The sequence below is a fragment of the Apus apus genome, chromosome 10, assembly GCF_020740795.1.
Source record: "Apus apus isolate bApuApu2 chromosome 10, bApuApu2.pri.cur, whole genome shotgun sequence".
Classification (NCBI taxonomy): domain Eukaryota; kingdom Metazoa; phylum Chordata; class Aves; order Apodiformes; family Apodidae; genus Apus; species Apus apus.
The window spans coordinates 18,004,763-18,018,897 of NC_067291.1; the positions used below are offsets into that span (position 1 = coordinate 18,004,763).

At 46.6% G+C, this 14,135-nt stretch overlaps 2 protein-coding genes across 8 annotated transcripts in view; one reads left to right on the forward strand and one right to left on the reverse strand.

The window, feature by feature from the left end:
- Positions 1-6,144, forward strand: part of MEF2A (myocyte enhancer factor 2A) — an 83,134-nt gene extending 76,990 nt beyond the window's left edge. For all 7 annotated transcript variants that reach the window (XM_051628792.1, XM_051628793.1, XM_051628794.1 and 4 more), the window contains 2 exons: positions 1,471-1,597; positions 2,074-6,144. In XM_051628792.1, coding sequence (XP_051484752.1) covers positions 1,471-1,597; positions 2,074-2,431 — 485 coding nt within the window. In that variant the 3' untranslated portion in view covers positions 2,432-6,144. The remainder of the gene's footprint in view (positions 1-1,470; positions 1,598-2,073) is intronic.
- A 449-nt stretch (positions 6,145-6,593) lies between these two features.
- On the reverse strand, positions 6,594-13,729 carry LYSMD4 (LysM domain containing 4). The gene is made up of 3 exons (XM_051628804.1): positions 13,510-13,729; positions 12,523-12,804; positions 6,594-8,785 (listed from the first exon to the last, which is right to left on the reverse strand). Exons 2-3 carry the CDS (start codon positions 12,787-12,789, stop codon positions 8,192-8,194), a joined length of 861 nt encoding a protein of 286 aa, XP_051484764.1. The 5' UTR covers positions 12,790-12,804; positions 13,510-13,729; the 3' UTR covers positions 6,594-8,191.
- Positions 13,730-14,135: the final 406 nt, after the last annotated feature.

The window sequence follows — 14,135 nt, forward strand, 5'->3', positions numbered from 1 at the left end:
CATAGGTCTGGCTGCTTTGAAGGGTGAGTGCATGTCCCAGTCATGGGAGGGGGGGGGGTTGTTGGGTTTTTTAGTCTTAGTCTGAAAAGCTCAATACCCTGCTGGCATGGGGCTTACCTTCCTCGTGGGCTGCTGAGGAGAACACCTAGAAGCTGTCTACAGCACATCAGTTGGTGGGTGGAAATGGGAATATTGTTCAAGAAAGGTGGTCACAGGAGAGAGAAATCATGGTGCTGTCATTTTAGGACAGTATCACAAACAAACCCAAAAAACCCTCTAAAAACAAAACACTAACCCTACTTAAGCAGTTTTTGGTTCATCTGCTGGTAGTAGAAAATACGTTTGGCTGGTAGCAGTTGTTACATTCTCAAGAGGGTAAGCAATGATTTTAAGGAAGCTGTATTACAAAATAATGAAAAGCAGAGAAGTGTTTGCTGCTTTGTTTAAAAACCTGAAAGCAAAGCATGAGTGGTAACGATAAAGTGAAAATGTCCCTGTGTGAATGGAGTGAGAATTGCTGAAGGATCATGGCCAGAACAGGCAGTCAGTGCCTGCTGATTAGGAATAGATTGTATTTTATCCAGTTAAGTAGTATTTTGAAGTAATTATTTTTTTTTTGTTCCAAATAAGGAGATTTTTTCTGTTGTTTGATACAGACAGTTTAATCAGACTTCTCTAGTTGCGGAGAGGGAGAATGTGATGTGTTACAGCAGGACTGCACAGGTGGATAGAGGGGACACGAAGGCTCCCAGCTGCTGTGACTTGGGTGACACCATCCCACAGGCACCCACCCACCAGACCTGCACAGTCCCCCTGCCTGCCCTGGCAGCAGGGACAGTGGCAGCCAGTGCTGTTCTGTGGCTGGATCTGGATATGGGGTGTGGGACAATGGAGAGCTTTGTACCATGAGCCAGCCAAGTGGTGTGTGTGTCTGGTGCAACTGCTGCCTCCCAGCTGGGAACTGAACCAGCTGGGATGTCAGCAGCACGTTCAGTGCAACAAACACCATTCCTTTCTAATGACTTGTATGAATTCTTCCCTTTTTGTTCCACTTTGAAACTTCCATGCAGATGAAAAATCTTAAAAAATGCTAATACTTTCCTTACTGTAAAATTCACATATATATGAAGCATAAATATGTTGTACCTGTGGGTTTAGAAGCAGCTGTATGAGACAGCATGTAGAAATTGAAAGCAGAATGCAAAAAATTGTCATTTGGGGGCTTGTGTCCTGTAATCCCCTTGTGAAGCTCCAATAACTGCTCTTAGACTTTGAAGTTCTCATGTTTGGACTCCTTTGGGTCACTTGCCTTTGCTTTGGGCAGAAAGTCTTTATATTTGTGTGTGTGTATCACATATATATCACACATATATATATCACATATATATCACATATATTCTCATGTTGTTTTATTGATGTGTGTGTGTGTGTTTATATATATAAAAAAATCTATTTGTTTTTCCCTCTTAGATTACTCCTTGACTAGTGCAGACCTGTCTGCCTTGCAGGGATTTAACTCCCCAGGAATGCTGTCCCTCGGGCAAGTGTCTGCCTGGCAACAGCACCATCTCGGTCCAGCCGCCCTCAGCTCTCTCGTGTAAGTACCATCATCTGCCCGGGAGCTGCTTCCAGCTGTGGAACCTGTCCTGGGGAACCTGCAGCACAACCACTGTAGTGTCATGTCTGCTGGTGGGGCGAGTCCTTTCAGGTTTGCTCCTTGGCTGGAGAAGCATCTGTGGTTCCTGCTGTTGGTCCTGCTGTCAGTGCAGTGCTTGAGCTGACCAGTTGTGTCCATGCAGGGCCAGCTTCTTACGAAGGAGTGGCCTGCACGATGAACTTAGATGATTGGAAATAGGAAACATCTGTGTTTAACTTCTAGAAATGCATTCAGGCCGTTAATTAATTCTATTTTCCACTTTGTTTCTTCTCTCCAGTAAGTTGTGTATATTTACATGCTCATCTGGAGGGTGCTGAGCCACAAGCCCACACACCATCACACAGCCACATGAATTGTCACTTTCTTTTCCATTTCCTTGTTTTCTTATTTCTGCCTTTTGGTTTTCTTTTCCCCAGTACTGGCAGCCAGCTATCTCAGGGTTCAAATTTATCCATTAATACCAACCAAAACATCAACATCAAATCTGAACCAATTTCACCTCCCCGGGACCGTGTCACTCCCTCTGGGTTCCCGCAGCAGCAGCCCCAGCAGCAGCAGCAGCCCCAGCAGCAGCAGCAGCAGCAGCAGAGGCAGGAGCTGGGCCGCTCCCCTGTCGACAGCCTCAGCAGCTCCAGCAGCTCCTACGACGGCAGCGACCGGGAAGACCCCAGGAGTGATTTCCATTCTCCTGTGGTGCTGGGAAGGCCGCCCAATTCCGAAGACAGGGAGAGTCCGTCGGTAAAACGAATGAGGATGGACACGTGGGTGACATAAACCTGCAGTGTTGCCTCCTCCGTTTGGTGTTCTCAAAATGAACTGTCCTGACATATCTAAATTTATAAATAAGGACATAAGTATATTTATATGTATATACATACGTGCATATATATATCTTCACATGCATATATATGTGCTAGTGTGTGTAGCATACACAGAATCATCAGGCACTTACGACAAACTTCTTGTATAGCTGCAGATGTCCCATGGTAAAATGTAACAGAACAATCCTGTAGGTATTGATCTAGTCTGGCACTTACCTGGAATTGTTGTTTTAATAATATAACCTGTTTTGCAGAGAAACATTGTACCCGCATTATAATCCTACCACACTAGATTGCAGAAACCAAGAGGGCTCGCCTGTAGTCATGTCCCTGTGTGTTTTATTCAAGCTGTATGGTTACTTGTAGTTAAGAAATAATGCTTTGTAGCAGCAGAGCAGTAGAAAAGCAGGAAGAAGAAAGCAATACTGTACATAAAATGACCTTTATATTACCCAACCTGGCATGGGTCTCTATTGCAGAGGGTGCATGGAGAAGGGCTGATGCTGTAAGAAAAAAAACAAAAACCCTGTTTTGCACGTGCAAAAAAAATTAAATAAATAGTGTATTGGGTCAAAGAAGTGATTTTTTTAATGAGTGAAAGAGAGACATAGAGAACTCGCATGAACTATTCAGAAAATATTAGCCTAGAAAATAGAACATTAACAAAGTAAAATTAATATATTAAGTTATAATTGGAAGATGTTTGACAAATTTGTTTTTACGTTCATACCTTTGAAAAATATAGAAACGGATTTTAGCTCATGTATATTTTATATTAAAGAAAACAATACCCTAATGAATTGAAGACTATATATAAAGTTATATACAGTACTTTTGAACACATTCTGCTATGAATTATTTATATAAGCCAAAGCTGTATGTTGTAGCTTTTTTGTAGAGTATAGTTTTATCTTATTTTGACTTTCTAGTTTTTGCTTTCACAGATGAAAAGGAAAAACTTGCAGGCGGAACCTTGGGGGAAAAATAAGCCATGAACACTTATATGTAAATTTAAATTTGAGCCAAACTCTGTGTATATAGCATCCTAAATATATTATCACCTTTGGTGTAAGTACCTACGTATTGTACGTTCACCAGATTAAAAAGTATATTTTTGTGGATTGACGCCGACTTGAAAAAAGGCGAGGTCCTTATTAAGTAGAGTATTCACTGTTTAATATTTACTATTTTGTTAAATATACTGTACTTTCTTTGGATTTTAATTATTATTAATATTATTATCCAGATTTTTCAGAGGGTGTATAAAGGGGTTGTCCCCTCACTGGTGGTGAATGTGTGCCGTTAAATTGTAATCTCTGTGCTGTATGGTTAAGCTTCATTATACATTTTATATATATGTATATAAATAGCAAAGTGGCAAAAAAAAAAAAAAATCCGGTGTAAGTTCATCCTGCATAAATATAAAAAAAATCTGTTACAACACATTTTAAGGCATCATTTTAAAGCTGCCTCTTATGAGGAGGAAAAAAATTAACAGTGGAAAAACTTGACCTAATTTCTCCTGATAGGGAAGTAACACATATCAGACGAGCACAAAAGGTTTTTTTAAGTTGGTAAGTGGTTTGGGATAAAGGCTCAGAAATTAATTCCCTGTTCCTCTGTGCTGCTTCCATGAAACAGAGTGAGGAACCGGGGGGCCCATGGTGCCCCAGCAGCTGCCTGGGAGAAGGTGGTGGTTTGTCCTTGGATGTGGTGGTGACCCTGGCCCAGCCGTGCGGGGACAGGACAGCCCGGGCAGCGCCCTCGCTCCAGGTACCTTTGCAGCCCTGCTCAGACCCATCCATCCTGGGGCAGGAGCTGGGTTTGAGAGCCAGAAGTCCCAAGAGCCAAGAGCTCACTACCCTGGGGCTGGTGGAGATGATTTCAGCTGAGGAGGGTCCTCACCCCAGTCCAGTCTCTTCCCATTGTCACCTTCCTGCACCTGCTCTGTGTGCATTTGTACTGGGAACCAAACTGAGGAGATGCCAGTAGATCTTCCTGCTGGTACTTCTAGTTCTGGGGAAGAAACCAGAGGGCTGTTCTGTTACCCAAATGGCTTTAAAAGTTACCCCTGATATTTATTAAATTGTTGCTTGGGCTTTATTTTTTTTTTTTGTCATTTAAAAAGAATGATTTTTTAATAGCAAGTAACAAAGGTGTGAGAATGGGGATCCAAGGATCATCTCCTGGGCTGCTGGCTTTGGTGTGTGACTGAAGAACAGTCGGTACTTGCAGCTTCCAGCCCTGCTCTCCTGTTGCCATGGGAACCTCAACAAACCACAGGTTTCAGCTCCTTTCAGCCACTTACCTTGGGAAATTGTTCTCTCTTTCTTGAAGTTAGTTACTGGTTTACAGAAGTGTGGAGGAAAATGAGACTCTAATGGCAACTCTGTTTCCAAAGCGACTGAATCCACTTACCACTTCAGAGAACCTTTTAATGCTCTGGAAAGTTAGGAGATTTTTCATTATTTATGCACCTCTGAACTTTGCTGTACATCTGAGTGGGAGTTCTGCATTCACATTTACTGTCTATTTTCTTGTGTGCCTTATAAGATGGCTTTGCTGACTGTATCTCAATAGTCTTTATTTCTATGCAGGTTTTTAAACAGTACTACTACTGTTTTCTTAAAGAAAAAGAAGCTACATAAGGGTTAGAGTTTGTATTGAAATTGCACCAATGAATTAAACAAAAATAATCATCAGTTCTTAAGAACTGTGACTGGGACTGCTCACGTGTTGCCCCCAACCCTCCAACAGCCTCAGCAGAACAAGTCTGCTCAGACCTCCCCAGGCAGGGGGAAACTCACCACGGTGAATAAATGGGAATCCAGATTTTTAATAACAGGTAACTAACTTTGGAACATGCTTTTTTTAAGAATTGTAAAAAAGTTTTATAAAAAAAAATATATTAAAAAAAAAGGTCATAGCACAGATATTTCAACAGGTTAAAAAGAATACTTTTTTTAATTAATGAAGTTGCAAGCGGATCCAATCCTAGTCCGGACCCATTGGAGTGGGAATGATTTCAGATTTTTATCTGCTGTTGTGACAAATCACCTCTCCATCTGCCAGCTCTCACTGTAGTGTTTGAAGATACACGTTATCAGGGATTCGTCAGAGCAAAACGCTTTAGCCTTTCACCCAAAGGACACTAACGCATCAGAAACTTGCGAATTGCTGAGCGCACAAGAAATACATAGTAAATAAGGAACAAAACAACTCCTAACAATTGATCACGGGAAGAAGTGAAATCAGAATGTGAAAGAAAGACTTAAACAAATGTAAACATTTAAATCCTAGTAGAAACTTTCTTCACTTTGCTGTGCAAGAGAACACTGCTTTGCTATATTTAAAATGGCTTTTTTAAAAGAGATTTATGTATTTGGTAAATGTTTGTAGTCAACAGTTCACAAAGAAGCTGTTCACGGTTTCCTGACAAGCCGTTTGGCGGCACAAGCTGGACTTTGTTGCCATCCTTGAGACGAATCTTTTAAGAAAAAAAATAAGTTAATCTCAATTTTTTCCCTGAATGTGTTGTTTTTTCTTCAATATACAATAAATATTCTAGTGAACTTTTTATCAAATGGTTAAGAAAATGCTAGAGGTTGTTGTAAAATATTTGTATCCTGCATTCACTAAAGTAAAGATACTGGCTTTTACTGTGTACTCCTGCCTCTCTCGTATTTGCAGAGCACGGTCCTGGTTGGGGCAGCCCTGCCCTCTGAAAGAATCTTCAGGTTTACATTTGAAGGGCTGTTTTTAACTGCAGCAATGAGACTTTTAACCAATATGGATTTCTTGTTACTATATATCAAGAACTGATGCTCGGTAAGAACCTTATTACAAGGTCAGTTCAGGCTGGTGCCCCCAAGGGAAGCCCCTTGTCCTTCCTGCCCCTCTCTGGGTGCTCACATCTCCCTTTGCTGGAAGTGATGCTGTGAGCCAGGCAGTGCAGGGCTTCAGGTTCTGTGGGACAAACAGCTTCAGGGGGAGGAAAGCCCTGGCAGAGGTTTCCCTGTGCTCTGAATTCCTGGTGCTGCTCTGCCTGAGGAAAGTGCTTGGCCAGGCAGCAGCACTGCTGAGTTGTGCTAACAAAACCAAATCCATAAGCACTCTTGGGTGGGTGGTGCCCCTTGTGCTTTTAGTTCATTTTATTTAAAAATGTAATAATCCCCCCTTAGAACAAAGAGAGATACAGTTCCTTCACAGAAGAAAAATACAAGTTTTGGTTTGTGGGTTTGTTTTTTTTCTTAAGTATATGATCCTTTGGAGTTTTTGTTTACAAGATCATATTCCCTCAGGCTTTTTCAAGTACCTTTTTTGATGGTTGCAGGAAACACAGGTTATTGTTACCACACGTTTCTGCTTGCTCGGCCTGGGGTTCCTCCTGTTGCGGAGAAGCCTCAGTCCTGTTTCCCCCTAACCCACGCAGGTGCCATCACTCTGCTCTTCCTTGGGTCAGGAAGAGAAGGGATCAGTGCCACAGACTCATCGTGGTTGGAAAGGACCTCTGAGCTGTGTCCAGCCATCAACACAAAGAGCTCCAAGTCCAACAAACAACACACAGAACCTCTATGCAACGAAGAAAAGCTCCCAGAAACTCCTGATATGGGACATTACTCTGTCCCTGGCCAGGTTTCACACAACTGTGCTGCAAACTATCTTAGCATTTGGTTCTGAGCAGTTACCTCTACCACCAGTCCCCAACTTGCTTTATTATTTCCCCACCCCCCCCCCTCCAAATTCTCCCTACAGCAAAACACCCCAGAGCCTCATTTTCTCCTCCCCTCCAGCATGTAGTGTTCACTGACTCATCCTGAGCAGCACTGATTTCAGGCTCACTGACATCTCAGGACAGCACCAGCCTCTGAAGCTGCACTGCTCCTCCCCACACACTCGGCCATGCTCCTACGCCACCAGCAGCTCAGACACGTTTCTCACACAGCAGCTTCACGAGCCCCCTCCTGTCCAGACTTTATGCTGCTCTCCTTGATTGTCTAAAATAACACAGGGCTTCCTTGTGCTGGACAAGCAGTGCCCTGGTTAAAGAAGAAATCCTGCCATGAGCTCTGCCTGCAGAGACACCAGATGGCAAGAGGAGTCACTGAAGGATTTCATTGAGAAGAAGAGCTCCGTCCAGGTTCTCCCTTCTCAGGGCTGGGCTTGAAGCAGCCTGACAAGTACAGCTTAAACACTTGCTCCCAAGGGTGACGCAGTGAGGTGCTGTCAGCGTCCCTGTGTCTAACACCCACCTTAACACACTAGGGAGTCAGCAGCTGAGAGCCTGGTGTGCCAGCACTGCCGTGGTCTGCCAGACAGAAAACAGTTCAGAGAAAGAGTTCCCACTTCTACTCTGAGCAAAAAGTGTCTGCTTCAAGGCCAACAACCCCCAAACTTCCCAATCACAGCAACATGGCACTCTCTACCTCAGCAGCAAAGGATTAATTTCTTAGACAAGGCATCAAGAAATACCTGAAGGAAACAAGATTATTAAATTGCTACAAAATACTTTACCTCAACAGCGGTCATGAATATTAAGTCAGCTGCTCAATGATCTTTATAAGCAACAAAGCATCCTGACTCCTCCATAAAAACCACCTCCCCTCACTTTTAGTCAAGTTCAGAATTACAACATCAGCTACTTAAAAAAATAAAAATAATCTGTACTGTTATCCCCCTGAACACACGCGAGTCAGTCACTGCCACGTGGGCTTCAGTGCTGGGAGCCGAGGCTGTGCCTGGCTGCCCTTGCCCACCTTAGGATTTTTTTTTCTACAGCTGAGCTTCGTGGTAATTTCCCTTCCAGTCCCTCTGTTGAACTATTTGAGGTTAGTGTTGTGTTGGAGTGGGCTGCCAGGCCTTGTGTTTTAAAATAGATTATATAAAATACTGGCAGAACAATTCCTATCAGGAGCATAATAAAAACTGCATTCCACCACTGGATTCCACAGTCTGCACCATTACTGCTCTCCTGCTGCCCTGCCTCGGGCAGCGGCCTCTCTGGGGCTTCCACGCAACACTCCATGTTCAGCTGGCCCTCGGCCTGCACGGCGTCCTGGATGCTCTTGTCGATGTCCCTGAAGTAGTCGCTCAGGTGTGAGGGGGCAGCAGAGCTGCTGCCACCAGCCTCGGGCTCCGGCAGCTCCACCAGGGTCAGGCCGCTCTGGGGGGACGCGCTGGGGAGCGGCCGCAGGTCCCCGCCGTTCTCCGTCAACAGCCCGTGGGTCTTCACGGGGATCTTGATGGACTTCAGGGCATACAAGTCCTGCTCCCGGATGAAGTTGTTGACACGTTTGATATCTGCAACCTACAGGATCCAAAAAGGACACCAACGTTAGTGTAGGACAACCCACTACTGAGGCAGGGAGTAGCTACAGAACAAGTGCAAGAAGCCAAAAAAATCAAAGCAAGCGCTGGCTGCAAGTGGCTCAGTGTTTTGCAGAGATCTCCCAGCTCTTCCAGGGATGCTCCAGGTCCTGCAGAATAGAGATGGTCCCCTACTAAACTTGTCTATAACCTCCTCTGCTGCTCTTGTATCTCTCAAATGCTGTCTTTTGCTTAATACTGTGTGTCTTCTTTCTTTTCTCTCACTCCCTAGTCCAAGTTGAGGCAAGAAGAATCTTTCTAACAGATCCTTTTAAAACAGCACCTTCTGCTCATCTTCCAAAAAACTGCCCCTTGCCTGTGTGGCAGCAGCTCCATCCACCTCACTCCTCCTGCTGAAGGCCCAGGCAGGGCAATGCTTTCCATGCATCTGTGACCATCTGTGGTGGCTGGTGTGCAGGTCTCCAGCTGTGGCCAGTATTCCCACCCAGCTCGGTGATGCAAACAGCAGTAAGAGCAAGAAAGAGCAAACCATACATACCAAGTCAGAAGGAGAGCTGGTATCAAAGAAAAGACAAAGGTGAGGCAGGGCTCCTTTATTTACTGCTAAATAAAGACAGGGCAGCTTAAGAGAGCGTGCACACACAACCACCTAGCAAGTAAGCAGATGAACTTCTCGGCTGCCCTAAATCCTCTGTCAAAGAAAACGAGCAGGACTGGCAGCCTGGTCAAGGTGCTCCCCAGAGCAGCCAAGGGACATGAAAGAACCTCGAGGGCAAGGACGGAAGATGCAGCACAATTAAAACAGCAGCACCTCAAACCAATGAGAAAGGCAAAATGAGCAGGTAACCACCTCCAATATATCACACAGAGGAGACACAGCAATGAGGACTGCACTTTCAGAGAAAGTTTGATTTGTTCTTTTAGGAATCTCATAAATTACTGTATAAACTGCATGCACAAGCCTAAGGCTACCAATGAACCTGGGTAACTACAAAACAAGACATTAACGTACTTCCTAAGCTCACGTGTAAGCACCATCAGCCTAACAGGTCAGTGCAAAGCCCTCCTTTCAAAGACAGTGCATGAATACACCACAAGGCAGCCCAACACCTCCTTTGCCACCACAGCCAATGTTCAGGGCTGCTTGTGGTGCTGCCCAGAGCAGGACCAGCCCCCAGCACGGGGGGGCAGGGGAAGGCAGCCCTCCCTCCCCTGCAGGGTGTCCCCACGGGTCACAGGACCCTGTGTGAGGTGGTGCTTCAATTTTCGGTTTTGTTCCAGTGAAAACAAATTATTAGGGCAGTAAACATCCCCTGCAGTGTCTGCAATCAAACACTGCAATGTTGTGTTAGGGCTCTAGAAACAGAAAGGGGACCAGCACTCAGGCAGAAACAACAAACAAAGCTGATGAGAAGCATGCAAGAGCACTGGGCTGCACAAGCCATTTAGGCTTATTTTCTGTACCCATTTTTTTTTGCTGCAGTGAGCTCCACTTGTCCCAGCTAAGAACAATGCCAAAAGCAGGCCAGGACTACAAATGGTCAGGAGTAAAAATGGGAATTTTGAAGTGCTTTGCATCTCTTCCAAGTTTTCTGTAGCACACACAAAGCTATTTGTTGCACTGTCTTTATACCTCCACCCCAAGTAGGCCCGGATGATTCTGAAACCAGTGACAAGGTCTCACTGATTTCAAGGAGCTCATCCTGGATTTTTTAAACACAAATGGATACAAATTGTCCTCACTGACGTCCTGGCAGCCTTTCAGGAGCTGCTTAATTGTGCAAGTAAAACAAAACACATGAAAATTGATCAGTGCCAGTCTGTAAACAGACAAATACACAAATCTTCAATAATAAATATTTCTGAACCTCTTCAATTTAACTGGAACAAGTCCTTTCTGGAAAGGAGGGGGGCAGTAGGACAGTTTTTTTCCTGTGGCAGGAAAACACTGACTACCTGGTCCCTCCCTATCAGCTTGTGTTCCCCACCAGACAAGCCCACAGAATCACAGAATGGCTGGGTTTGGAAGGGACCTCTGGAGATCAACTAGTCCAACCACCCTGCTAGAGCAGGATCCCCTAGAGCAGATCACACAGGAACACATCCAGCCAGATTTTCAATGTCTCCAGTGATGGAGATTCCACAACCTCCCTGAGCAGCTTGTTCCAGTCCTCTGTTACCTTCAGAGTGAAGAAGGATTTTCTTATATTTAGGTTAAACCTCTTGTGCTCCAGTTTGTGTGCATTGCCCCTTGTTCTGTCACTGGACACCAGTGAGAAGACTCTGGACCCATCCTCCTGACACCTGCCCTTTAGATATTTATACGAATTAATGAGATCCCCCCTCAGCCTCCTTTTCTCTAAGATAAACAGACTCAGCTCTCTCAGCCTTTCCTCATATGGTAGATGCAACCACGGTAGGCTGCAAGCAGAGTAGATCTGCCTGAAAGGCTGGAGGAGGGGGCAGCAGAGAGTGGCAGGTGAGCCATGGCAGGGCTAGGACTAAGTGCTCCAGAGCACGGTACAGCAGGGGGGGCACAGCAGACTTTTTCATGCCATAAGCCAAGAGTTGTTCAGAATCTTCCTCCCCTGAGTTCACCCAAGTGCTGTGGCAGTAACAAGGCAATTGCCACAGCTCAGAGAGGAGCACACAGTCACAACTACAAACTCAACTGCTGCAGCTCCCAGTTCCCAGGCTCCACTGGTGCCAATCACAGCCTATTCAAGTCCTACCAGACTCGCCTCCTCACACACCAGGCTCATCAGCAGAACCTAGAAGGGTTTCTTTTTGTTTTGTTTTTGTTTCTAAGGGAATGGGAGGGGAGGAATTGTCGCAATTCCTCTAAGCCCTCTTGCTTCAGCTGCACCACACAGCTGTTGTGTTGTTAAGCAAGACAGGCTGCAATGCTATTGCAGCAGTTGAGCCACTACTGTATCATTATCCCCCATCCAGGTCACTGTCCAATTGTTTGCATCATGGAACTTTTTAATCACAGTCTAGCTTGCAGATAAAGGAGGCTCTAAAAATAACAACTTTGCTGAACAAGAAGCTACTTCTAATGTTCAGATCAGGTAATTAAACTTTCCAACAGTTTTTCCTACAAAGTGCTCTGCTTTGGAATAAAGAAAATGTACTTTGTGGTAGGTTCCAACTCCAGAGAAAATCCACCATGCACACACACTCCCTTCTGAACTTCACACACCTCTTGGCATGAGAGCAAACAACCAAAATCCACATGCACAGACAGCACCTGGGCTCTGCAACCTGAACTTTGACATCTCTCCTTCTCCAAGTCCACTCCTGCTAGACTTAAGACCTTCTTTGCAATGTGCAAGCTCACACCTTTCGAAAAATAAAGAAAAAACCCACCCCAAACCAGAACCCACCAGAATGGCATTTCTTTGTGCTGCTCAGTTTGCTTCAAGAGCTGGATGCTCCTCGAGAGCAGAGCTCTCGCCCTCATCTCTGTACTCAGCTTCCTACTTTATACCCTCAAATAACAAAGTACAAACCATGGCAGGGACACTGCACTTCGTCACGTAAATGACACAGCGAAGCAGGTCAGGCAGGGCGTGGGGTTGACACCACCTTGCTGGGCTGTCAGCTGAAGCAGCTTTTTGTTGCTGTGCTGTCATTCTCCAGCTCAGCTGTACCCAGATACCACATGCAAAACACCTCCCAAGTAATTAACAGCAAGCAAACAGAGATCATTCTTACTTTGCAACCGTACTGCAGGGCTAGCTTGTTCAGGTTGTCGTCCTGTGTCACCTCCCGCTCCAGAAGCACCACGTCTGCAGCTCTGTCCCTGCGGGAGCGCTGCTGCTCCCGGCCCCGCGGCCGCAGCTCCAGAACGTTGAGCTCCTCCTCTGACGACTCCTCGGAATCAGACTGGCCATCAGGAAACAGATACACCTGCCTGCCTGGGTAACTGTGGATGGTGACAGGAGCCTGGAAGGATCTTGTCCGGCTCTCATTCAGCCTCATCTTTTATACCAGCACCTGGAAGGAAAACCAGACCGTCTGAATTTCCCGAATACCAGTGTTTATTTATTAGCAAACCAGAGATGGGAGAATGGACAAAAAGCACAGCAGCTGCACACACACAGACACAGCCTTCCTCCTACCCACACCTTCTTGGGCAAATCCAGAAGATGCCATTCCAACAGCAATGGAGAAACAAACTTCAACAAAGGGTTGATTTTCAAACCTCTTCTCTGTCTACTTATGGACAAACCACTACATACCTTTACTTTAAATACTACTTTCTATAATGTCACCCAAAAAGCAGCAGAGTTACTCGAGCCAAGTGCCTTTAATTGTGGTAAAAAAAAAATGCATAGGGCCACACTGGACCTCCTACCAATACACATTAAAACCTGACCAAAACTACCCTTTATATCACCTTTCCAGAAGTCCTTACTTAGTTCTCTGTGCTTTAAGAACCCACATTTCAATTTCATGGAAGTTCACCTTATTTATATTTTTTTTTCACTAGAAGGGCAGCTCAAGCCACACTTAACTTCAACCTGACTGACAAGGTAGGACAAGAACCTGCCTGAGCACTTATAATTACTGCCAGGTCTACAGCATCAAGTTATTAAGAAGCTACTTTATTTATTATTATTTCCCCTTCAATCCTCAGCTCCACAAACGACTCATTGACAGGGCCAGGTACAGGTAAGAAACCCCCACGTTCTCACCGACCTTCATATTCCGACCAGGGGTTCTGCGGGTGCAAGCAGGGCAGCTTCGCGGGGTTTTGCTGCTACCGAGCCTGGCACCAGCGGCTGCAGGCGGGGGCACAGCTGCGAGCCCGTCCTCCTCGGAGGGAGCCCTCCCGAGGCACCTCCCGCCTCTCCCCCCAGGGAGGGCCAAACTCTTCCCCAGCCCCGCAGCCCGCTGCCTGCCCGGCTCCCGCACCCTCACCCGGCGGACCGGCACCCCCGGGCAGGCAGGAACCCGCCGCCCCACGCCCCTCCCCGCGCCGGCAGGACCACGGGCCCGCTCCCCGGCCCGGCCCGGCCCCTCAGGGCTGAGCGCGGGGAGCCCGCCCGGCCCGGCCCGCGCCGATCAGCGGCCCGATCCCCCAGCGCTCCTGGGCCCGGACCCCTGAGAGGGGCGATCCCCCCAGAACGCAGGGGCCCTCGGTCCCCCCGCCCCGCACGGCCCAGCCCCGCACGGCCCCGGCCCCGCACGGCCCCGGCCCCGGCCCAGCCCCGCACCGGCCGCACGCACCAGCCCAGCGCGGCTCCCCCAGCGCCCCTCCCATTGGCTGCCCGCGCCGGGAGGCGGGACTCGCAGCGCCTCCTGGCCAATGGGCGGCGGGCGAG